This window comes from Thunnus thynnus, chromosome 14 (assembly GCF_963924715.1).
Source record: "Thunnus thynnus chromosome 14, fThuThy2.1, whole genome shotgun sequence".
NCBI lineage: Eukaryota > Metazoa > Chordata > Actinopteri > Scombriformes > Scombridae > Thunnus > Thunnus thynnus.
The window spans coordinates 28,657,001-28,681,135 of record NC_089530.1 but is presented as its reverse complement, the minus strand read 5'-3'; the positions used below and the strand labels follow the sequence as shown (position 1 = coordinate 28,681,135).

Genomic DNA, 24,135 nt, shown 5'->3' with positions numbered 1-24,135 from the left:
CTGGGTAATGTCATCAAACTTACAGGCAAATACCAGAATGTATCCCTCCGCCGCAAATAAGCAAGGAACTACATTCTGCAGTAACAGAAAGAATTTGGCTGCAACTTCGGAAGATACCGACTTGATTTAGCGACCAAGACCTTTCTCCATGTACATATTAAGACAGACTTTTAAAAACAGAACCTATCCTTTAAATGATTTTTCCAGCCATGACCTGAAAGCAGCTCTGTAGCCTCGTTACTGTGTCTGAAAAGAACAGAATCACAGATGAGAGGAAACTTCAGACAGGACAACTCGAGCTGTTTCAGCGTCTCCGTAGTTCATAATGTGACCGACTCAGAACCAGACTGAACTCCAGTTTGTGTTTGAGATTAATGCATTCATGATTACTGAAATAAGATGCTGTTTTCATAGAGGAAATGGGTTTCAATCAACTACATGATAGCTTCTCCATTTATTTTTATTTTTCAGGCTGCGTCTGGAATGTATTTGTCACCACAAAACTCTCAAATGTATGCAAACTGGAGCTACAGGCCAGATGTGCTCAACACTTTCTTACTTGTTTCTGCAGGAAGTGCACCTCATGCGTCATCTGAGGTGAAAAAACCCCATGCAAGGCTTTCTGGGTAGAAGGAGATGGACGGACTTTTACTTTTAAAGCCCTGGTGGTTGGCGTCTAACTGAACCGTCCAAATGAACCAAAAACAAAAACACAACCAAGTCTGCTTCTCTGCTCTGGTTCAGAGGGTTTTTGGTGGAAACTGAGCAATGTTTTCTTTACACCTCTTTGTGTCGTGTTCGTGTTCAGGGTCATGTGATCCATCACAAAGCGTCTGAGGTGTTTGTCTGCAGTCTGTAGTTTTCTGCTTCGCCATCGTAAAGACGATGCTGAAGACGACCAGAGCAGATATGAAATGTCTCCTGAAAGTCGTGTCTCGTCACTGAAGTTTTTTTTGTGTGTCGGTATCAGTCTTCTTTTCGTCTTCAGTGTTGAAACTCTTCAGGGAACTTCGGGTTCAGGTTGTGGGTTTGATTCCTGCTGGATCCACTTGTGGTGCTGTGAAGGTGCTTTGGCTCAAAGCGTCAGCAGACGACAGAAATCTCTGTGTTTTACAGGCATTTCCACACAAACACACTGAAACAAACATTATAACAGTTAAAGATTAGATGAATAAAACTCAACTGCTGCAGATTTTACTGTTGGAATTACATTTTGGATCTTAATGCCATTTTTTTATATACTACTAATACTATATTATTCATATATTGTGTATTTACTATTATACCAGATGCATACATATTGTATATTAGAGCTGCAACTAATGATTATCTTCATTATCTGCCAATTATAAAGCTGCAACGATTGGTTGATAGAAAGAAAATTATTTTGATAATTGATTAATCATTTCAATAGTTTTTCAAAGCAAAAATACCAAACGTTCTTTGATTCCAGCTGCTCAGTTGTGACAATTTGCTATTTTTTCTTTGTAATATTCGAAAGTAAATTGAATATCTTTATGTTTTGGACTGTTAGTCAGACAAAACAACTAAATTGAAGACTTCACCATAAACTTAAATTATAAACATAAAACATAAACATAAATTATGATTAGTTGCAGCCTTAGCCAATTTTTTTTGTAAATGCAAGGCCTTTTTAACAAATTTCTGACACTTTATAGACGAAACAAGTAATCGATTAATTTAAAAAAATAATCTACAGATGAATCAATAATGAAAACAATCGTTTAGCTTCAGCCAAAGATATTCATCAGCATAAATCATCATTTTTTTGAAGCTGGAACCAGAGAATTTTTAAGCATTTTATGCTTAAAAAACCAGCTAAAACAATATAATATAATAAAAGTTTGTAATTAATTTAAAAAATATTATTCCGTCAGTCCTTTCAGCTCTATTATGTATTCTACATATGTACAATATAGATATCCTAGGTTCAGTTTGACTTTAATACTACGACTAACCTCATAACTTCAAATACATTTCTTATTTTGTTGTATTTATTATTTTAAATCATTCTACTGTTTATTTATTTTCTACTGTTTCTATGAATTATCTTATTTTACACGAAAATGAGGATTTTTGTGTCAGTTATTTTCTAGTCAAATTTAAAACATAACTAAAACTGATTTTTTTTACACATCTAATACGAGCCTTTGAGTTTCATTTTTTTCTTTATTTTGTAATTATTTTTCCCTCGTTCCCTCATTATCCCATTATCATATATATCATTCCCCTCGTTTTATTTCATGTAATTCTTTAGTTTTTAGCTTCCTACCTCTCCTGCACAAGTGTTACTTTATATATAGCTGAGTATATGTGGGTGAAAGTGTGCTTTTACATTATATAAATGTGTTTGTGTGCATAATATTAATATTAATAAATTTGGTAATATTTGATAATAATATTTCATAAATGGAGATTATTTTTAATTAAGCGTACATTTGATAAATTGAGCAGTAACGCATTACTTTTGAAAGAGAAATAATTTGATATTTCATCTTTTTAAGGCTGAAGTAAACTGTTCACACTGTTCGAGCTGTGTTTGAGGTGATCGTCAGGTGTTATTGATCAGCGATCGGTTTACCTGCAGTCGTCTCCTCCTGTGCTGATCACGTATTTGTCGTCGTGGGAGAAGCGGATGTTGGTCACATGAGCCGAGTGGCCGAGGTAGCGCTTGTGTTTGGCCTGTAGAAAAATAAATAAATAAAAGTACTCCAACTTCACTTCTTCACCATCATCGAGCTGTGACCTTTGACCTAGACATTGTGTATAAGCTTATTTTAATGTTTGGTGAAACAATCCTGTCATCATCAAAATTTTACACCCAAGAGTGTCAAAAATAGAAATGACAAGAAAAATGAATGTGAAAAATAAAATGTTATAAAAATGTATCAGTGTTTGAAGAATTGTTATTGCTCTTGCTAACAAAAAATATAAAAATATTTTTATAATACTACACTAAATAAATACATCAATACATATAAAATCAATACTCAGTATCTCTAAAATTATACACGCTAAAGAAGAAACATGTTATTGGTCTTTGGTCAGTTAGGACACTCTGCATGTTTTAGCTAATAACTCATGTGGATTCATTGAATTGAGTTTAAGAGATTGATATAAGCCACGCCCACTCGCACCACGAAAATGTGCCACCATTTTAAATTTTTTGCTGTACATAGTTTTCACTTTCCATTCTCCATATTTCATCCAATCTTCACCAAACTTGGTAGTTTCCATATTTGTATGTCCCCAAACACAACCTATGCCTTTGTATTGGGTATTTCCTACCATTTGTCTGTAATTGGCTACTAATTATTGTAATTAATTGGTGTTAGGCCATTTATGTGGCCTAACACATGTAACCTGCCATAACAGAGACACTAAACAAGTCTGTTGAATCTGATGCTATGTCACGCATCACAGTGACGCTACAGTAAAAATTACTATTATTTATTCAACTGCTTTATTTCATTCACTGTTATCATTACAACAAGTGGCTTCAAATTGCTTGAACATCAAATCTGTCACAGAAAGGAACTTTGATCAAACTATTTTCAAATGAAAATGTCAGCAACTCACAAACTTCTCAGTGCAGGGGAAGTCAAAGAGTTTGACCAATCCGAAGTCGTCGCCCGTGGCGATGTTGAGGCCGGCATGCGACACACATGCACAGTTGACGTCGGCTTTGTCTGCGTTTCGCGGCCAAATCCCCAGAACTTCATCTCCCAGAACACTGAGGGAGAGAAAAGACAAAAAGTGATTCAAAACAAATGAAATCACTTTGGTTATGATTTTGGATTTTAACCATTTCAGTCCTTTGCTTTTCTTTTCGCTCTGTTTTCACTCTCTTTGTTTACAGGCTTTTAGCAGAGTCACTACATGTCATATGTTGTTATTTTCAGAATAAGTTGAGTTACTCTGAAATGCATCAATCTGCATGTGAGTTGTACTGTACATGTTTTTTGTGAAAAATAGTTTTGTGCTGTTTAAAACTGTTGAGTTCTGTCCACAGGCTTTCTGTACAGGAATGGATGGAGGAGAGTGTCACACATTCTGACATTCTGAGCCTCAGTGATGTCACATAAAACAGAATAGAATATTCTCTTACTGTTATTCTTTGTGTTTAATCGGGGGATAATCTAGTTCAAGTTTTAGGACGACATCAGAGATATTTATAGCCACGCTGAATCTAACAAGATGTGTATCATGTCTGTGTGTTTCAGCGTCCAAGAAGAAGGAGTGAGCTTACTGATGCAAATTACATCCGTCGGGTGCGAAGCGTTAACTGTTTAGCAGCTGCTGTTTGTGATGGTGGAGCTGTCTGTTCATAGTTTTGAACAGTTGCACTTTTCTTTTACAGTTGGTGGATGTATGACTTTAAGGGATTTCACAGTAAAAGCCTTTTTGCAGATGGATTCAGGAGACACAGTACAGTAAGTGTTTGTTTGATCCTGTACTCGTTTACTCATTTGTTTGGTCGACACAAGCTTCTCTTAATCTGTATTTTGTCTGTTTGCAGGTGTGTATCGGATCAGAACAGAACATAGTATTTCTGAATGCATGTTATGTTGATATGTTATTTCATTTATTTATTCTCAGTATCTACTCCTGCAGCAGATACAGACTATGAAACAGTTCACTCAGATCTTTGTTGTATGAGACTCATATCAAACATCACCATAACCAACAGAGTCAGCTGATGCGTATTTATCTCACTGATCCTGACTGACTGATTGTTACATCAGATATAATCATCATGCATCAGAAGAAACTGTGGAAATTGATGTTATTCTGTGATTTTTGGCTTTTGAGTTTTAGATTAATTTAATTCCTAAACTCATTTGAATCCTGTGTGTGTGTGTGTGTGTGTGTGTGTGTGTGTGTGTGTGTGTGTGTGTGTGTGTGTGTGTTACCTGGTCCAGGTAGCCCAGGTGATTCTGTCAATGACTGCCTCGTCGCTCACCAGCTTTCCTGAAGGAACCTCAAACACCTGCCGCTTATAAGCTCCTGTGGACACCTGCAAACACACACACACACACACACACACACACACACACACACACACACACAATGTTAGGTTACTGAAGTCATAGATGGGTACTGTATATAAACTGCATACTATATACATATATATAAACTGTGTACATGTACAGTTCCTGCTTGTATATATGTATATGTATATATATGTATATATACCTGTATATAACAGCAGCATGTACAGTATGTGTATATACCTGTATATAACAGCAGTATGTACAGTATGTGTATATACCTGTATATAACAGTATGTACAGTATGTGTATATGCCTGTATATAACAGTATGTACAGTATGTGTATATGCCTGTATATAGCAGCAGTATGTATAGTATGTGTATATACCTGTATGTAGCAGTATGTGTATATACCTGTATATAACAGCAGTATGTATAGTATGTGTATATACCTGTATATAACAGCAGTATGTAGCAGTATGTGTATATACCTGTATATAACAGCAGTATGTATAGTATGTGTATATACCTGTATATAACAGCAGTATGTACAGTATGTGTATATACCTGTATATAACAGCAGTATGTACAGTATGTATATACCTGTATATAGCAGTATGTGTATATACCTGTATATAACAGCAGCATGTACAGTATGTGTATATACCTGTATATAACAGCAGTATGTATAGTATGTATATATACCTGTATATAACAGCAGTATGTACAGTATGTATATACCTGTATATAGCAGTATGTGTATATACCTGTATATAACAGCAGTATGTACAGTATGTGTATATACCTGTATATAACAGCAGTATGTACAGTATGTGTATATACCTGTATATAGCATTATGTGTATATACCTGTATAGTATGTATATATACCTGTATATAACAGCAGTATGTACAGTATGTATATACCTGTATATAACAGTATGTACAGTATGTGTATATGCCTGTATATAGCAGCAGTATGTATAGTATGTGTATATACCTGTATATAACAGCAGTATGTACAGTATGTGTATATGCCTGTATATAGCAGCAGTATGTACAGTATGTATATACCTGTATATAACAGTATGTACAGTATGTGTATATGCCTGTATATAGCAGCAGTATGTATAGTATGTGTATATACCTGTATATAACAGCAGTATGTACAGTATGTGTATATGCCTGTATATAGCAGCAGTATGTATAGTATGTGTATATACCTGTATATAACAGCAGTATGTATAGTATGTGTATATACCTGTATATAACAGCAGTATGTACAGTATGTGTATATACCTGTATATAACAGCAGTATGTATAGTATGTGTATATACCTGTATATAACAGCAGTATGTACAGTATGTGTATATACCTGTATATAGCGTTATGTGTATATACCTGTATATAACAGCAGTATGTATAGTATGTATATACCTGTATATAACAGTATGTACAGTATGTGTATATGCCTGTATATAGCAGCAGTATGTACAGTATGTATATACCTGTATGTAGCAATATGTGTATATACCTGTATATAACAGCAGTATGTATAGTATGTATATACCTGTATATAACAGTATGTACAGTATGTGTATATACCTGTATATAACAGCAGTATGTATAGTATGTATATACCTGTATATAACAGTATGTACAGTATGTGTATATGCCTGTATATAACAGCAGTATGTACAGTATGTATATATACCTGTATATAACAGCAGTATGTACAGTATGTATATACCTGTATATAACAGTATGTACAGTATGTGTATATGCCTGTATATAGCAGCAGTATGTATAGTATGTGTATATACCTGTATGTAGCAGTATGTGTATATACCTGTATATAACAGCAGTATGTATAGTATGTGTATATACTTGTATATAGCAGCAGTATGTACAGTATGTGTATATACCTGTATATAGCAGTTGTGTATATACCTGTATATAACAGCAGTATGTACAGTATGTGTATATACCTGTATATAACAGCAGTATGTATAGTATGTGTATATACCTGTATATAACAGCAGTATGTACAGTATGTATATACCTGTATATAACAGTATGTACAGTATGTGTATATGCCTGTATATAGCAGCAGTATGTATAGTATGTGTATATACCTGTATGTAGCAGTATGTGTATATACCTGTATATAACAGCAGTATGTAAAGTATGTGTATATACCTGTATATAACAGCAGTATGTACAGTATGTGTATATACCTGTATATAGCAGTTGTGTATATACCTGTATATAACAGCAGTATGTACAGTATGTGTATATACCTGTATATAACAGCAGTATGTATAGTATGTGTATATACCTGTATATAACAGCAGTATGTATAGTATGTGTATATACCTGTATATAACAGCAGTATGTACAGTATGTGTATATACCTGTATATAACAGCAGTATGTATAGTATGTGTATATACCTGTATATAACAGCAGTATGTACAGTATGTGTATATACCTGTATATAACAGCAGTATGTATGGTATGTGTATATACTTGTATATAACAGTATGTACAGTATGTGTATATACCCGTATATAGCAGTATGTGTATATACCTGTATATAGCAGCTGTCAGCAGAGAAGTCGAGCTGCAGGATGAAAGCAGGGATGTCACTGCAGTAAGCTAGTCGGTTCAGACTCGGTCCTCCGCTCACATCGTAAACATCCACCGTGTTCTCCACCGAACCAACCGCCAACAACCGCCGGTCTGGACTGAACCTGCACACACAAACATGTTAGGTATTTTAATCAAATTTCCAGAGTGTCTGAAAAAGGAATTCAAATTAATGCACATTTAAATCCACTGCAGTTTCTTTGAATATTAGGAGGTGGTTCGTAATGATAAACAGCAGGTGGCGCTAATCCTCTAGTCGGTGCCATTAAACCATTGCAGAAGAAGAGAACACAACAAGATGACGCCATTAAAAGAGTTCCTGTCAGTCCCTCTACACTCTCTCCTACCGGATGTCCTGGATGGCGTGGCTGCGGTCTCGTTTCTTTGCCCACATCTTGAGCGAGTTGGCGAGGAGGAGGAGGAACTCGCCGTTCTTCATCCCAACAGCCAGCATCTCTCCATCTGCGCTGTAGCTCACACAGCGGGCGGCGTGGCCGACACACACCTTGTTCAACAGTTTCTACACAGAGAGAGAAGGAAACAGAACAGAATTACCACACATCTGATACTAATGTTTTATCATTTATTTCCAATTTCTAGTAGTGTAGCTGGAAATTGGAAGTTGGACTTGTGTGTGTGTGTGTTTGTGTACCTTGTCTGTGAGGTCCCAGAGTCTGATGGTGGCGTCGTCGCTGGCGGTGATGCAGAGCTCTTTAGCAGGATGAGCGGTCAGACCCCAGATTCCTCCCCGAGCATGACTGTCCAGCAGCAGGTTGGACGCCGCGTTCTTCTCCCCGACCTCGATGATCTCCCCGTCCTTCGTGCCCACCAGGATCTTACCCTGAGGGAGAGGAGGGTCCGATGAAGAGGAAGGCGAGATGGAGAGAGGCCGGAAGGGTGAAGATCAAAAACTCAAAAGTTCTCACCTTGCCCCTGCAGACAGTCCGGACACACTCCACCTGCTGCCCCGTCTCCAGCTGGAACGCTCGACAACGTTTCATCTCCTGATCCCAGAGCTTCACCGCGCCGCCTTCCTTAGTCCTGACAAACACACACACAGCCGAGTTATGACTCATAGAAGGACTACGATTTTTTACTCTAATTCAGGTAAAATTGGGTATAATTAAATTTCCAATGTATGTGTAAGTCTGCTGTCGGTGTGTTACTCACGGCCTCTCCTTGCCGCCGGTGACAATGAGTCCATCTCTCAGCGTGGTGTACATGGTGAAAACCGGCCCGGTGTGAGCCTTCGCCACCACCCTAAGCAGGTAGTGGTCCCTCCACACATACACGTCCCCGTTAATGGCTCCGGTGAAGGTCAAGTTATTCTGCAAACACACATTCTCTGTCACTCTTCAGGTAAGTTTATGTGTGTCTGAATAATCCCGTCTGAGAGGGCATGTTCCCCTTACACAGGCATGTAATGGTCCCAGGATACGAAGGGTCACGCTCTGGTGAGTTCTGAGTTCAGTCAGAGGCTGAAGCACAAACACACAAAAACACTCCGACAGACACGCTCCACTGCTAACTGCTACTGTACAGTTGGGACATTTTCTGTTTTGGGTGAATAAACAAATCTGCTTCACTTTCTGTCTCTGAGAGTCAGAGGGAGGGTGAGAAATATGGCACGAAACATAAGATGCACACATGCCAATTATTTATTAAGGAGGGAGGAGTTAGTTTTACGACTTTCAGTCTTTTCTCCATATTTGCAGAGAGCGTTAACTATTAAAGAGAGCATTATTAATAAAATATGCGCTGTTATCCCCTTATTTAAACAATATCGCATCTCCTCCGTCCCCTCCCCTACCTGTGACAGTCGGCTAGACATACGCACTGTATATAACAGAGTTTATCCACCATTGTTTCTTCCTCGGCCTGGTTGGCCTTTATTTGTTGGTGTCGACCACGCCCCGTCTTTTATTTGAGAAAATACGGTGCTTTGAAGATAGCCATTTGGTTTCAATGTTTGTTGTAAAAGTTTTACCAAACAAGGGGAATCTCAAGATCCACTCAAGAGTCCATACTGGAGAGAAACCATGATTGATGACCAACTAACCTTTAAGGTTCATGTGGCTTTGATTGCTCAATCGTGTTGATTTGAATCTGAACAGCATCATGAAGATCAGACCCTCCCTGTCTGAGCATGCAGCACAACTCCTGGTACAGGCTCTCGTAATGTCTTGCATTGACTACTGCAACTCCTTACTGGCAGGCCTCCCTCATGCATGTTTAGATGATCCAGATTGCAGCAGCACATCTGGTCCTCAACCAGCCCAAAACAGCACATCATTTTGCTGTTCATATCCCTCCATTGGTTCCCAGTTGCTGCCTGCATCAAATTCAAAACCTTGACGCTTGCTTAAAGGACAGCAACTTCCCCTACTTGAACTCCCTCATTCAGGTTTACGCTCACTACACTCTGCCAATGAGAGACACCTGGTAGCACCACCACAACAGGGCCTTACGTTACTAGCCAAACTCTTCTCCTCTGTAGTTCCCTGGTGGTAGAACAAGTTACCGAGCTCTGTTCAATCCACAGAGTCCCTCTCAATCTTTAAGAGAAACTAAAGACCCAGCTCTTTCGCCTCCGGACCTGATGGACTTAAAGCATGATTATTCACTTCTATGCACTCTATGCACCACCTGTTGGCACCAATGTCCTATCAGACCTGAACTTAGCTTTATGGCACTCACTCGTGTTATTCTCTCCTGACTAGATCTTTGCTTGTGTTGTATTGACTGTCATGTATACGACACTTTGGATAAAACCATCTGCCAAATGAAATTGTAACATTGCAACTCACAGCACCAAAGGCGACAGACAGCATCGTCTGCATCCTGCCGTCCTCCACCGTCCCCACCACGCCCTTCTTATACATCAGAGCGCCGCCGGCTAGCGTCCAGAACTTCACATGTTTGATTCCCACCGACACAAACTGGGAGTCCGAGTCTGGCCGGAACTCCACCACGAAGATCCGGTCGGGGTGTCCAGCCTTACTGCACACCTTGGATCCTGCAGTGGACACAGCGCTGTTATTTTATATAATATTGTGTTCTATTATAATCTAAATTAATATTATTTACATACTCTTGTCATCTGTGCTTTCTTTGATCTCTTTGACCTCTTTGTTTTATTGCCAGGAAATATCTGTTTTTGAAGGCAAACATTAGCATCAGAGGCACATCAACTGATAACCAATATTTTTTGTTAGAGAAAATTATGAGGTTGTTTTTTAATTATAAACATTATCTGAGCTTTAGCCAGCTAATCTTTTCAAACCCAAATCTTTAAATATGACATTTTCTAAGCTGAAATAAATATACAAATAGTCACAGATTGGGTTTGATATAACTGACCAACTGTAAGTACAACTTTTTCCTAATTAGCTTATAGATTTGTCAGATAAAATCTTTGTCAGTTTGTAGCTTTTAATAACAGTCATCTTCGCTGGCTGAATTATTCATCATGAAAACTGTTGTTTTGCATGTGTACTGAATTCTTTTCAGGAACAGAGTCATTAATACATTATTATTTTATTACGTGTTTAAGGCTGCAAATGTTTGTCAGACTGTGATCAAAACTCTGGTGATCAATTTGATGACTAGTTTCAGTGTGTTTCTGTGTAAACTGGTGGCTTTGGGTGGAAAATCCATCACGCTGTTCTGTTTATAATCTGTTGGAGTAAAAATGATCCTGTGTAGCTGATCAATAGTACTGATTAAATCCTGTATTGCCTGTATACAACACAGTCCAGTGTTTAGTATACCATGAGGAAACAGCAAGATTTTCAAAGTGCCAACATTGCTCTATTGTTTTCATGCTAACGTTACTTTATTGTTTTCATGTTAACAACACTTTGTTTTCATGCTAACATTGCTTTATTTTTTTATTTTAATGTTACTTTATTTTCATTTTAACAACACTTTATTGCTTTCATGTTAACAATACTTTATTGTTTTCGTGCTAACATTGTTTTATTTTTTATGTTAATGTTACTTTGTTTTCATTTTAACAACACTGTTTTCATGTTAACGTTGCTTTATTGTTTTCATGTTAACAACACTTTATTGTTTTCATGCTAATATCACTTTATTGTTTTCATGCTTATGTTACTTATATTTTTTTATTGACTGCACAAGATATAAACACTATCATACATACTTCCAACAAAATCACTAATAATTAAGAGGAATATGTTACTGCCTCACTCAGACCAGCAGTCAAACATATGTAATGAAATATTCTTTACCAGTTTTTAAAAGTGGTATAAACAGATGTGAAAAGTGTCTAAAACAGACTCAAACCAATACTCAGCAGCAGTATTTTTGTGCTAATAAACATCTTTTAGTGGTTATTGATGAGACGTCAGTCGGACCTTCCTGCCAGCGCCACACAGTGATGGTGTGTTCAGGTTCCACTCCGACAGACAGCAGCAGCTTTCCTGTGGCGCTGAAGTTAACGTAGCCGACGCCTTTAGTGTGAGGACAGCGGAGGATGGACAGCGTCTGTTTACTCATCGCGTCCCAAACATGGATGGAAGGAGTCGTGCCTGCATGAAGATACGAGACATGAGGAGAAGAGAGGATATAGATTGATGTTTTCTTATGCAACGATGACAAAAAGTCACAAAAAGAAGTTAGTTGGACCAAAACGGGAGGGTAACTACCACAGCAATCAGGACAAAAACAGAGCAGTTAGAGGGATCAGTGCAGCTTACAAACACCCTGAAAACCAGAACAACAGCAGCACAAAACACTGAAGGACTAAAACCACACTGGTAGTTTGTACTTCATGTTCCAGTAGATTTACAAAAAATTGTACTTTCATCCAATCAGTTTATAGATGAATCTCCTTTTTTTGGCTTTATTTGATGTCATTAAGTTAAAACTGACTTGCTGAGACTTTTAACTGAGTTTATAGTCGGCAGTCAGAAAATAAAACCTGCTGTGATGAAGATAATGTGAATTTTTGTTGCTTCTTGTGTTAAAACGTCTCTGCTTGTGGTCTGGTACTGTGTATACCGATTAAAATGGAAAGATTTCAGATTTGACAATTTGTGTGCAGCATCCTCCTTGTAAATATAAATCTAGAGAATAGTGAACTTATTCTTTACTCTTTTAGGCTATATTATAATATTTCCTTTATTTGGGATTTGGGATATTTTTACATTTAATTACAGATATTTTCATTACAATCACAAATAATATATTAATACTTTAAATTTTAACATTTTCAACCAAAAAGTTGTGAAGTGTGAAATCTCAGATGTAGATACTTGAATATATAAACAAGGAGAAAAAAAAAGCAAACTGTCAACTGCAGGAAAATAATACAGCTTTAATAAAAGTATAAATGAGCATGATGATGATGATGATGATAACTGATGATAACTGAAGCCAACAGCTGCCAGGAAGAGAGGAAATCAATCTAAAAGCTGATGGTTAATTTGGAAAACTAAACATCAGAGTTCAGCTAAATAAAACTGCTGATAAAAAAGCAGGATATTATAATAACACTGGATATTTACAGTCGTTTTCCTTTATCCATACTATTTAGTTACTGCTAACAGTCCTGATGGAGTCATTCTGCAGGCGTTCTCTGGGTTTCAGAGTGTCTGTCATGATAGGAGAGGCGGTGCGGTTTGGGTTTTTTTACCTGGGACTTCACTGACGTCACCTGAGGTGTTGTTAGAGCGATGGTGACAAATGAGGCCAGCCAAAAAACACACACATACAAAAAACAAAACAAAACAGATGAAAACCTGCAGAGTTGTTTCAAACAGGCTGACGTCAGCTACGACAGTAAAGAGAGATATTTATATATTTATGGATGATTCTCCTTGATTAAATTAGACTAATGTAAATAATATGGTGTCAACTCTAGAGGCATTATTTATTGGATGGATTGCCATAAAATTTGGGTCAGATGTTCTTTGTCTCCTTCAAATGTGCTTTCAATGGAAGTGATGGAGGCCAAAATCCACAGTGTGTCCACACAGTCATTTAAAAGTAGATGTTAAGCTTATATGAGGCTTCAGCAGTCTGAGTTAGTCATATCAAGTGGATATCTGACACATTTACAGTCTTTTTAGCATCAAATTCCCTCTTTGTGTTTCCTCGGACAGTGTTTCCCTGTTGAGCTGCAGGTGGAAGTATAGTAACAAAAAGAGGGACTTTGGTACTAAAAAGACTGTAACGTTGAAAGATATCTACTTGACACTGAAGCTTCATATTAGCTTCAGATAAACTTTTAAATATATTTTTTCTAATGGTCAGTATGAACAGGAGGAATGATTACAGCAAGAAAAACATGTTTCACTGTTTATTTGGGCTCCTGACTGTTGTTTTAAAACAGACTTGAAAAGTTGTGAATTCGTCCTTTAATGTTAAAACGGCAAAATAGACATGTTATCATGTTGATATGCTAATCTCAGCATTAGCTTAAGAACGGATGTAAGTCCAACAATGTTGAGCTAAGTTGTCCTAAAATAGAGCTGTCACTTTTTATTTGAAATGCAAACTACTATTAAACCTGGGGAGAAAATTACAGACCCCGTACAGACACGTATTAAGACATATAAAAATACGCTGCTTGATATGGTTTTTCCACAAAAAAAGCATAATTACCACCTTAAAATCCTTAAAATTACATCTACTCCTTGTTGAACTGCTGGACACAAGACGTCTCCTACTTCACTGTTAAGTCACTGGAGGCTTCAAGTTTCGACATCACACTTGTGTAAGTTGAATACCGGACCACGATTGGCTCCAAACTATTTGTGATGTCATAAATCATGCTCATAGGCCCACCCCCCTAATAATCAGATTTTTAATGAGCTCAGAGAAACTTTCCACTTTCAGCAGATGAATGTGAAAACAAACTCATGCACATACATCATCCTACACAGTGAAGCTCAAACATCCAACTATAGGAACAAGAAGAAAAACAAAAGACTTTACATATTTGATCTGTAATCATTTGTTGGAATTTATTATTCTAACTGTATCGTACTGTATAGGACAGGTAAAGAGTGTGAACAGCAGGATAACAATGTCACTCCACTGGTTGAATATCGTCCTTTATCTCTTAAAAAAAAATCACAGGGAGTGAACTGGTGTGATTGCAGCCACAAATTATTATTGGATAGGGGCTACAAGGGTTGCATTCAAATGAATTAGATTACATTACGTGTTTGTTTGAATTCGCTCAAACTTGATTTTTTGAAAAAGTGACAGCTCTATCCTTAAATGGACACCACACAGAGGAACCTCCTGTTTTAGGTAACAACATGCCCTTTTCTCTCAGGAATATTTCCTCATAAAGACAAAGTTTCCTCCATGCTAGTCTGTGTTTTTAAATTCTGTCAGTGGAAAAAAAAAGTAAAGCAGGCGCGTTAAACAGGAAGCAAGAGGAGAGAAAAGCAGGACTCATTTAGTAGAGATGAGTTAGTAGAATTACACACTGCCATGCATAAACAGCAACACAGTCACACACACACACACACACACACACAGTGTACCGATCTGTCCGGAGGCGATGATATTTTTGTATTTGGGGTGCTGGTTGACGGTCAGAGAGAGGATGTCATCATTGTGTTCCAGGTAGAAACTCTGAGTTCCTGCAGCACAAGAAGACACATAAACTCATCACTCTAATCTGAAAGGTCACAGGTTTGATTCCCCACCGCGGCAGCTGAACTTCTCAGACATATTCCTGTTTAGTTTTGTGTTGGAAACATCCTGTAATGAAATTCTGTGTTGTCGTTTGATGAATTAATGTTTGAACTCGCTGCTGCTCCTCCTGTCATTTAAATCCTGTTGACTTGTGTTGATTATGTTTTATTTTTATACTATAACCAGGAATAGAGACAGGAAGTTTAGAGACAGAAGAGGAAATGGAACATATTTAAACAACAATGTGCAGTTCACACGTGTATAATATGTGTGTTGCCGTGGTTACCAGTGCTGAGACTGTGGACGATGGCAGTGGCGGCAGTGTGGTAGACGATGTCGGCGCCGTCGTTGAGGTAGTGAAGGTTGTTACGACAATCGAAGCCACGAAAACCAAACACGTGATCCAAAATCAGGTCCTACAGACGGAGGAGATAAAAAAAAAACAGATAAAGAAGAAGACAGACAGACAGACAGGTAGAAGGACAGGTAGGCAGACAGACATACCTCGACTAGTCTCTTCTTCTTGGAGACGTTGTTCTTCTGGAGTTTCTCCGGCTGCGGCGCAGCTCGGCTCACCGGAGGCCTGGAGGATCAATCAATCTATTAATCAATTAATCAATCGACCACCAATCACTCATTCAAAGAAAAAGCATATTCCAACGTGCTCAGGTCTGGAGGATGGACGGGAGAGACAGACAGGTGGAGGGACAGTCAGTGAGACACTGTCAGTGACAGGTCCAACACTGACAGTGCTGTAATTCAGACAGACAGACGGACAGAAACACTGAGACTGAATCAGACAGTTAATGTGCCAGAAAACCAAAAATAGGAGCTAAAAGAAGCTAAAAAAAAAAAAGCTCAGTTGAGCTGCAGAGCTGGTGACAGTTCTCAGTGGGTTCCTCAGTGAGCTACTAGTTTTAAATTATAGTCATTTAGAGGACAGGCTCACAGTTTCACAGATATGTCTTAAAACAACAGTAATTATTCCTCCTGTTCATGGAAATGATGGAGGCCAAAATCCACAATGTGTCCACACAGTCATTTGAAAGTCTCTGTGAAGCTTATATTCAGCTTCAGCAGTCTGAGTTAGTCATATCAACACATTTACAGTCTTTTTAGCATCAAATTCCCTCTTTGTGTTTCCTCGGACAGTGTTTCCCTGTTGAGCTGCAGGTGGAAGTATAGTAACAAAAAGAGGAACTTTGGCACTAAAAAGACTGTAACGTTGAAAGATATCTACTTGATTTGACTCATTTGTGAACATTTAATTCAGTGCTAATATAAAAATTTAAAAAAAGACACAATAGTTTTAAAATGACCTGCAAGCTAAGGACAGTTTGTGGTAATGCCAACACACACACGCACACACACACACACACACACACACACACACACACACACACACACACAGAATGCAAAGAGTAACAGACAGACAGGTGTACAGGTGTTACCTGGATCCCCTGGACAGCAGAGGGACAGAACCAAGGTAGAGAGCTTTAGAAAACACACACAGACACACAAACATACTATCACAAGCATGTACACCACTCTACAAACACACACACACACACACACACACACACATAAAGGCCTCATGCCTCAGAGAAACCATCATGTGACTAGGGTTGTAGATGTGGTTATGGCTACATGGTAGCGTAATGCTACCATGCGGGTGACTCTCCGCAGATCTGTGCGACCTGCAAGGAGAGGGTCACGTGACCGAGGTAGCACTACCACTGATCTGCTAGCATATTTAAGAAGCAACTTATTTTTGAAAATGACTTTTGTTGGGTAAGATCTGACGTTTCTCTACATACTCTGAACAGAGCTGCTGGAAGTCTTTAGCCCGCAACAGACCCAAGAATTTGAAGGAAAATTCTATGATAAAGATCTGTAAGGCGGCATTCAGACCAAGGTAAGAGTGAGACAAAAACGGTTTATCAGACGCTAAAACACAACGGTTTGTAATACTCACAGGTAGGATTTTACAACTCTGGAAAGATATCACAACTGCAACTGTTTTATCTGTCATCTTGACAGTCGTGATGCACAAATATCATTTTAAATTGTTGCATCATTCAACACAATTTTTAAAACTTAAAAACATGGCAGGTTGATTAACAGCTTTACTGCATTTTTCTCTTTGCTGTAAAATAATTTATGCCAAGAAGACTCGTGTTATGTCATTCTTCTACAGTACAAGTAAACAAGCTAGCAAGGCTGTCGAGAACTATCCTACGTCAGTCACGTGACCCTCATCTTGCAGGTCGTAGCGGTTCACCAAGAGTCTCCCAATACCATGCTACTGGTCCTAACTTTTATTTTCAGGCTATCAGGCTAATATAATAGCATAGCTAACTGTACTAACAGGCTTACATGCACAGGCAATTTGAGAGTCATTTCAGTCCTGGGTCAAAAGCAAACTGGGTTGTGCTGTAAACAGACTGATTTGGAGATATCCTCACAAACCTATTAAGATCCAAGAAAGCATTTAATGGAGAAGATACCAAAGAAACTTATGAAACTCACAACCGAAATGTTACGATGTCAGTGCATAAAGGAGTGTGTATGGAGGTGTTTTTTTTCTAAGGTTTCTGTACTTTTTCTGGCCTTTGACCCTAGTTTGTTGCTGCTACAGGGTAAGCAAAAGGTATTAGTGTTCACAGGTGAACAATAATTATTGTATTTGTTTAATCATTTAGCCTTTTGTATGATATAGGGTGAATAATTATAAAAACTTCTAAATGATCAGTTTATTTTTTCCATAACAGTGAAATGGTAAGGAGCTGATTTGAAACCCGCCTGATTATTTATCATATGTCAACTATAAATCTGTATAAAGAACAGAAAACTGATGCTGGATCTATCTTACACACTCTGCGACTGTGTTTTACAACTTGCGTTTGGTTTAAGTGTCAAACCGTTTAGTTTGGTTACCCTTGTGTTTTGTTTGGTCTATGATATAAAAATGCTAAACCTATAAGCCATTTGCTTACTCGCTGGAATGGACGGTGTATCCTGTAGCCTGCATAATAAACACTGTGAACAATACACGGCACATATGCCAAAGGTTGGGTGAGCATTCCTATGTAAGCCCAGTATTCATGTTCATGTTATGACCTCATAAATCTGATGAGGCCTCTGACACCATTCTCCAGCAGATACTTGGCAGCATGACCTGGCCTTATATCTCAGGCAAATCTACATTGGCTGGCCCCACTGGCTTGATAGGCATCTGAATGCCATGGCCCACTCAGTAGTCCAGCCATCATCCCAGTTTATTTATCTCCACTCGTCCTACAGATAGCAGCTAATTATGTAAGATCTCTGACCTGACCCTCACCCAAAAAAACAGATATTCAGCTGCTAAATCAGGCCTCATATCAGGTATATGCTCAGTCTGACACAACTGGCTTGCTGAGCAGCTTTATAATGCTATGGCTTGCTCTGTTTTCCAGCCAGCATCGCTGTTAGAATGTGCATCTGCACGGTAACAAGTAACTCCAGCTGTCAGATAAATGTACTGAAATTCTGACATTTAGAGGAGGAAAAGTAGAAAATGTCCAAAAATGGAAATACTCAAGTAAATTAACAGAAGAGCAGTACTGACAGATCGTCCATACACCCCTTTCTCAGCAATAGTGACTCCAGAAAGAAGCCTTTGTCCTCTGATTCTTAGATAGCACTTTGCCTCCTACTTAACCCTCTCCTCCCCTACCCCAGTCACTTGTGGAGTAACTCAAGGTTCCATTTTAGGGCCCATTTTATTTGCTTTGGATACATTCCCTTTAGGCTCTATCTTCCATAAGCACAATGTCTCCTTTCACTGTTACGCCGATGACACTCAGCTATACCTTCCACTGAATCTGGGGTATTCCAACGCTAACACATTCATCCATAATTGCCTCCAGGATGTGAAATGCTGGACGGCAAAAAAATGTCTTAAGTTGAATGATAACAAGACAGAACTGACTGTTTTTGGTGCCTTCAACACCACAGGGAGTATAGCTACCCACTTAGGACCATTGACATCTAACCCTCATGCCGGGAATCTTGGTGTCATCTTTGACTCGGCACTGAAATTGGACAATCAGATCAACTCTGTGGTGAAAGGGTGCTATACAGTAAGAGAGACAGCATTACACCAGTACTGGCATCCCTGCACTGGACACCTGTCAAATACAGGACTGAATTCTCTTATTTGTTTTTAAAGCCGTACAAGGACTGGCACACCTGTAGATTTCAGAGCCTCCCTGCCCCTACTCCAACTCTAGGCCTCTTAGATCCTCAAAACAACAGTTTTTAACTGTTCCATGATCGGGGGTGGTGGGTAGGGGAGATTGTGCCTTTGCGGTTGCAACTCCAAAGCTTTGGAATAGTCTTCTGCTTTAGATCAAGTTCCCCCTCCATTGACACTTTTAAGACAAAACTCAAGACGTACATGTTTTCAACAGCCTCTGATTGCTCTTAGTGGTTTTAGAATTTTACTATTTTTATAATCTTTTATTTTTTATAAAATAAATTGTACTGTAATTTGTGCACATATTTTGATATTGTCTTGTATTTTATCATTGCCTTTCATTGTTGTTATTCATGCCTTTTTACTACTATTTGTGATTTTTGTTACCTCTAATGTCATTTCACTCGCTCCTGTTGTGTCTTTCCCTATAATTTTGACAGCACTTTGGCCAACTCCGGTTGATTTAAAACATGCTATATAAGTAAACTTGACTTGACTTGACTAGCACTAGCCTTAGTGTTTGCCTTTGACCCACGACTGTTAGCTAGCTAAAAATAACACTTCTTTCCTGCCTCACATACTGTACGTGCTCAGTCAGGAAACTAGAATGATATAATGACCTCAGGTTCCTCTAACATCTTTTCAGATCATCTTAGTTTGGTTTGAACCAGTTTAGGACCCACATTAGTCAGATCACCTTTTAAAGCCTGGTGACACCAAAAAGTGAGAGTAATCTGCACGTCTTTGCAAAATATTTGGTTGTAGTAGCTTGGTGATGAACTGCTGTAGCTGGTGAGCTAACTGCTAACTTGCTGTTCTGTTTTCTTTCACCTGGCATTTTGTTCACCTTTGCACACCACTTTGACTAACAGTCGTTTAGCAAATTTGTTAGCTCTTCTGCTTAGCTTGATCGCTAACAGGACAATAAGTTCACAGAGTTTACTCAAAGATTTATTTGTAGTATTGGCACTCTCCATTTTGGACTCTCTACATTTCCTCAAAGGTCAGCACTGTAATGACAGCTTTCTATCGGTTAACGGCACAATTTTGCATGGATTTACTTCGCCCATTCAGCAAATCCACAAATTGTGGTGATTCTCTCTGAAAGAATTGAATTCACTGCAAAATGTTTAACTTTTAAATGCTAGCCTGACCTGGCCTTTAGATTAGAGGATATTCACAAGGACAGTAAACATCAGAAACAAAAACTCTAATATCTAGCCTGAATTCATAAGGGAGAAATAGGTCACTAATGAACCAATCTCCCGAAAAGTCTGTATAGTAAGAAAAACAAAGCTAAGATGATCTAAGATGCTTCTGTGTGGAAACCTGTTTAAGTGAGATGAAAGAGTGATAACAGAGAACAAGTGCAGGACAGAAAACCAGGCTGTGGAGGGAAGAGGGATCATACCCAGACACCTCCTGGTAACACAAAAACAGGACTCCTACAGCAGGAGGAGGTGAACATGGAAGACCAGAACAAGACAGAGGATGTGAGGAAGGAAGCAGGAGATAACAGGAGGAAGAGGAGCAGATGAAAAGATGATGGGAAGGTGGGTTAGATAGAGAAAGAGGCACAGGTTTGCTCAGACAACCGACAATAACACAAATGGTAAAATACATTGAAGTCAATGGTAATAATGTTGATGTGATATTCTTTTTAATGGTACTAATAGTAGGGGTGTGTGGAAACTAATAATACATGTATACATAAAATCATAAAACTCAATAAATTGAAGATTTTCCAGCTGCCTTACTGGTTTTAGTGGTTAAAGGAGGATATTGTGGAGATTTTGAATGTTTTAGCACTACATTCATTCATTACTCACTATATTGGGAATACATAGAGGACTTGCGTTTTAGTTGGCAAAAGTTTCATACAGCATGCATTGCACAAACAAGTTGAAAGTTCATTCTTGACCTTTCAACCACAATTTGCGGTCTTCATCGGGGAAGGGAGTTTGCTCAGTTGTCAGAGTTGGTCCAGGTACAGTACTGTGAAAATGCTTTCAATAATAATGTTATGAATCGTTTTTATTTATCAATTAATTTCATATAAAGTTGAATAAACAGAATAAACCTAAATGAAATTAATATTTGCTGTGAGCAGCTTTGCCTTTAAACCAGCAGCAGTTCTGCTCGGTACACCTGCACACAGTTTTTCAAATATTTGGCAGGTCGGTTGTTCCAAGAATCTTGGAAAAGTTGCCACACTTCTTCTGTGGATTTATGCTGTTTGAGTTGCTTCTGGAACTATTACTGGTGAGTGAGGGGGAAAAAATAAGATTTTGAAAAGTCCAGAGGAAATTAAGCATCTATCAAGAAGAACATTCAAATGTGACACTAGAAAGCATCTTTGAACAGAAACAAAATTACCATTTCCCCTCAAATACAAACACGTGATATCATGTGACAAAAGTTCCACCCTTCGGTCATGTGATGACAACTGAGCAAACTCCATCTGCTGAGGAAGGCCATGCAATGGGGTTGAAAGATCCAGAAAAACCTAGCAAGTGGACCTTGAGTAATGATTTAAGATTTAGTCAAATGATTGATGGCGTGATGGTTGTTAGCTCTTAGTTAGTGACCGTCAGTTTTACACGACTTTATGTGTTGTGTTGTGGGATCATTTGAGTTTAATTCTTACAAAACATTTGGACAATATCACAAAATTCTGAGATAAAATACAAAATACAATACAAAAATGTTTTTTGTAATGATATATTCATATAATTTATTGAGATTTATCATACTGACATTTTTGCCTGTCTGAAAAAAGCATCTACACAGTAAGTATCAGGTCATACTTACTTGACAATGCCCTGCCTCCAGGGGAATGCAAGTTAAAACACAACACAGATATTAAGAGTTTCTACAGGCAAGGCCAGGAAGTAGCAGCAAACATTCAGAAAGTAAGGGTACCATGAAGGGACAAAAATAAGTATTTGTCTTTGGGTTAGAACCCCATGAGGGTACAAACTGTATAAACTGACGCAGTCTGTGTTTTACTGATGTAATTTTACAAAAACTATCAGAATCTCCGTTCTCTTGTACATAAAAGTCTCTAATAGTTTTGCTAAAGCTGCAGCCTGTAGGCTACACCGCAGGCTGCTGCTATACACCTAGTACAAGCTTGTGTCACTGCTAAATAGAGCGAGATATAGCTTAAAATACTGGAAATGTTGAGCAATACATAGTAAAATTCAGGAAACTCAAAAATGTACTCCTATATCATTTCCCAGAGGTGTCCCCCCACCCCCGCTCTACCGCCAACGCAACCGCTCGCTGACTGAAAGCACCTTTAGGCGGTATTTCTGGCAGAGCTGAACTTCAAAGGCTGTTTTCTACCCTGCATTGTTCAGTCTGGTTGAATGGGTTGGTTTTCCTTCTTGGTGCGATTCATTTGGGCAGATCTGAACACAGCGATCGTACTTGGACCAAAACAACCAGACAGAGACCCTTTAGAGGAGGTGGTCTCAGTCTGGTCACAAAGTGACTCTGGAGCAGTTTGTTTGTGGTAGGAACATGATCTGACCTCCATCTCCTGTAGCCAGGAGCAGCAGTGAAATCAACAGTTGCTAGCAGCTAGCAGCTAGCAGCTAGCTGGACAATGAATCAAGGTCCAACCATGAATGTATTCAGAAGAACTGGATACTGGAATCAAAGATGGCGCCCCATTCATTGGCACACAAAGCCAAAAAAAAATGGCTTCCCACTGTAAAGAAATTACCTGGATGTTGCTTACACTTCCTGATTTTTGGGCCCATAGAGCATGCTCACTAGAGACTTTCACTTGTTGAGTTGGTTGACCTCTGGTTGGCTCTCCGCTTGCTTGACTGGGGATAAAATCATTTACTTGTGCGGCTCTTCTAGACTTTCCAAATGTTATCGGACTGAATGGAGTCATTTCGTGGGGTCTTGATGCACAAAAAATTCATTCACCGTTTTACAGCCGCTCTGTTTCCAATGACTGTGTGAGGAAAATGGTTTTTAGGCCAGTGTGCATCACGTGACAGACCTGGAAATTGGCCAGTATGTCAAATTGGCTTCACAGCCCGGCGTACTTCCTGGGGGCTTGGGTCTGACCTGATCTAACAACCAAGTACTTTGACCTCTTGATATTTAGGTAAATAGGAGCTTGCTCAGGACCTTCTTCCTGTGTTTATGCTCTCGCTCCCTTCCCAGATACATCTGACCAATGAGAGGAGAGAACGTTCTCACCTGGCTTTTACTGATACATTTTGATTCGCTTGGATTCTTCACTGTGTGGAAAGAAACTGAACCAAGTTCATCCACTGATTCGGACCAGATTAAACCAGCTATTCTTGAGTTTTTTTTATGATTTTCATGTGTTCTACTATTTAGATTTTAACATTTTTTTGGAAGATTAGACATCATTTTGTAGATTTATGACGTTTGTTCCCTGCAAAATACATTTGTACCGTCAAGGTGCCCTTTGTTTTTGAGTGTTTGGCAGGCAGAAGCTCACTAACATTAACTGGAAACCGTTAGCGTTTGCAAGGTGGAAACACACAGCAAACTGGGCCAAAGTGTTATT

At 38.6% G+C, this 24,135-nt stretch overlaps 1 protein-coding gene and 1 long non-coding RNA gene across 2 annotated transcripts in view; one reads left to right on the top strand and one right to left on the bottom strand.

Moving 5' to 3' along the window:
• Positions 1–969: 969 nt before the first annotated feature.
• Positions 970–24,135, bottom strand: part of LOC137197421 (echinoderm microtubule-associated protein-like 6) — a 97,151-nt gene continuing 73,985 nt past the window's right edge. The window contains exons 30-43 of the mRNA XM_067610822.1: positions 15,842–15,920; positions 15,624–15,753; positions 15,184–15,282; positions 12,040–12,213; positions 10,468–10,676; positions 8,831–8,988; positions 8,587–8,701; positions 8,313–8,501; positions 8,008–8,180; positions 7,602–7,764; positions 4,935–5,038; positions 3,601–3,754; positions 2,603–2,703; positions 970–1,135 (exon numbers count right to left, since the gene is read on the bottom strand). Of these exons, the coding sequence (XP_067466923.1) occupies positions 1,111–1,135; positions 2,603–2,703; positions 3,601–3,754; positions 4,935–5,038; positions 7,602–7,764; positions 8,008–8,180; positions 8,313–8,501; positions 8,587–8,701; positions 8,831–8,988; positions 10,468–10,676; positions 12,040–12,213; positions 15,184–15,282; positions 15,624–15,753; positions 15,842–15,920 (1,873 nt within the window). The 3' untranslated portion in view covers positions 970–1,110. The remainder of the gene's footprint in view (positions 1,136–2,602; positions 2,704–3,600; positions 3,755–4,934; positions 5,039–7,601; positions 7,765–8,007; positions 8,181–8,312; positions 8,502–8,586; positions 8,702–8,830; positions 8,989–10,467; positions 10,677–12,039; positions 12,214–15,183; positions 15,283–15,623; positions 15,754–15,841; positions 15,921–24,135) is intronic.
• LOC137197422 (uncharacterized) lies at positions 3,677–5,002 on the top strand. Its single transcript, XR_010931424.1, has 3 exons — positions 3,677–4,292; positions 4,382–4,454; positions 4,944–5,002. It is a non-coding gene; the product is annotated as an uncharacterized lncRNA (long non-coding RNA).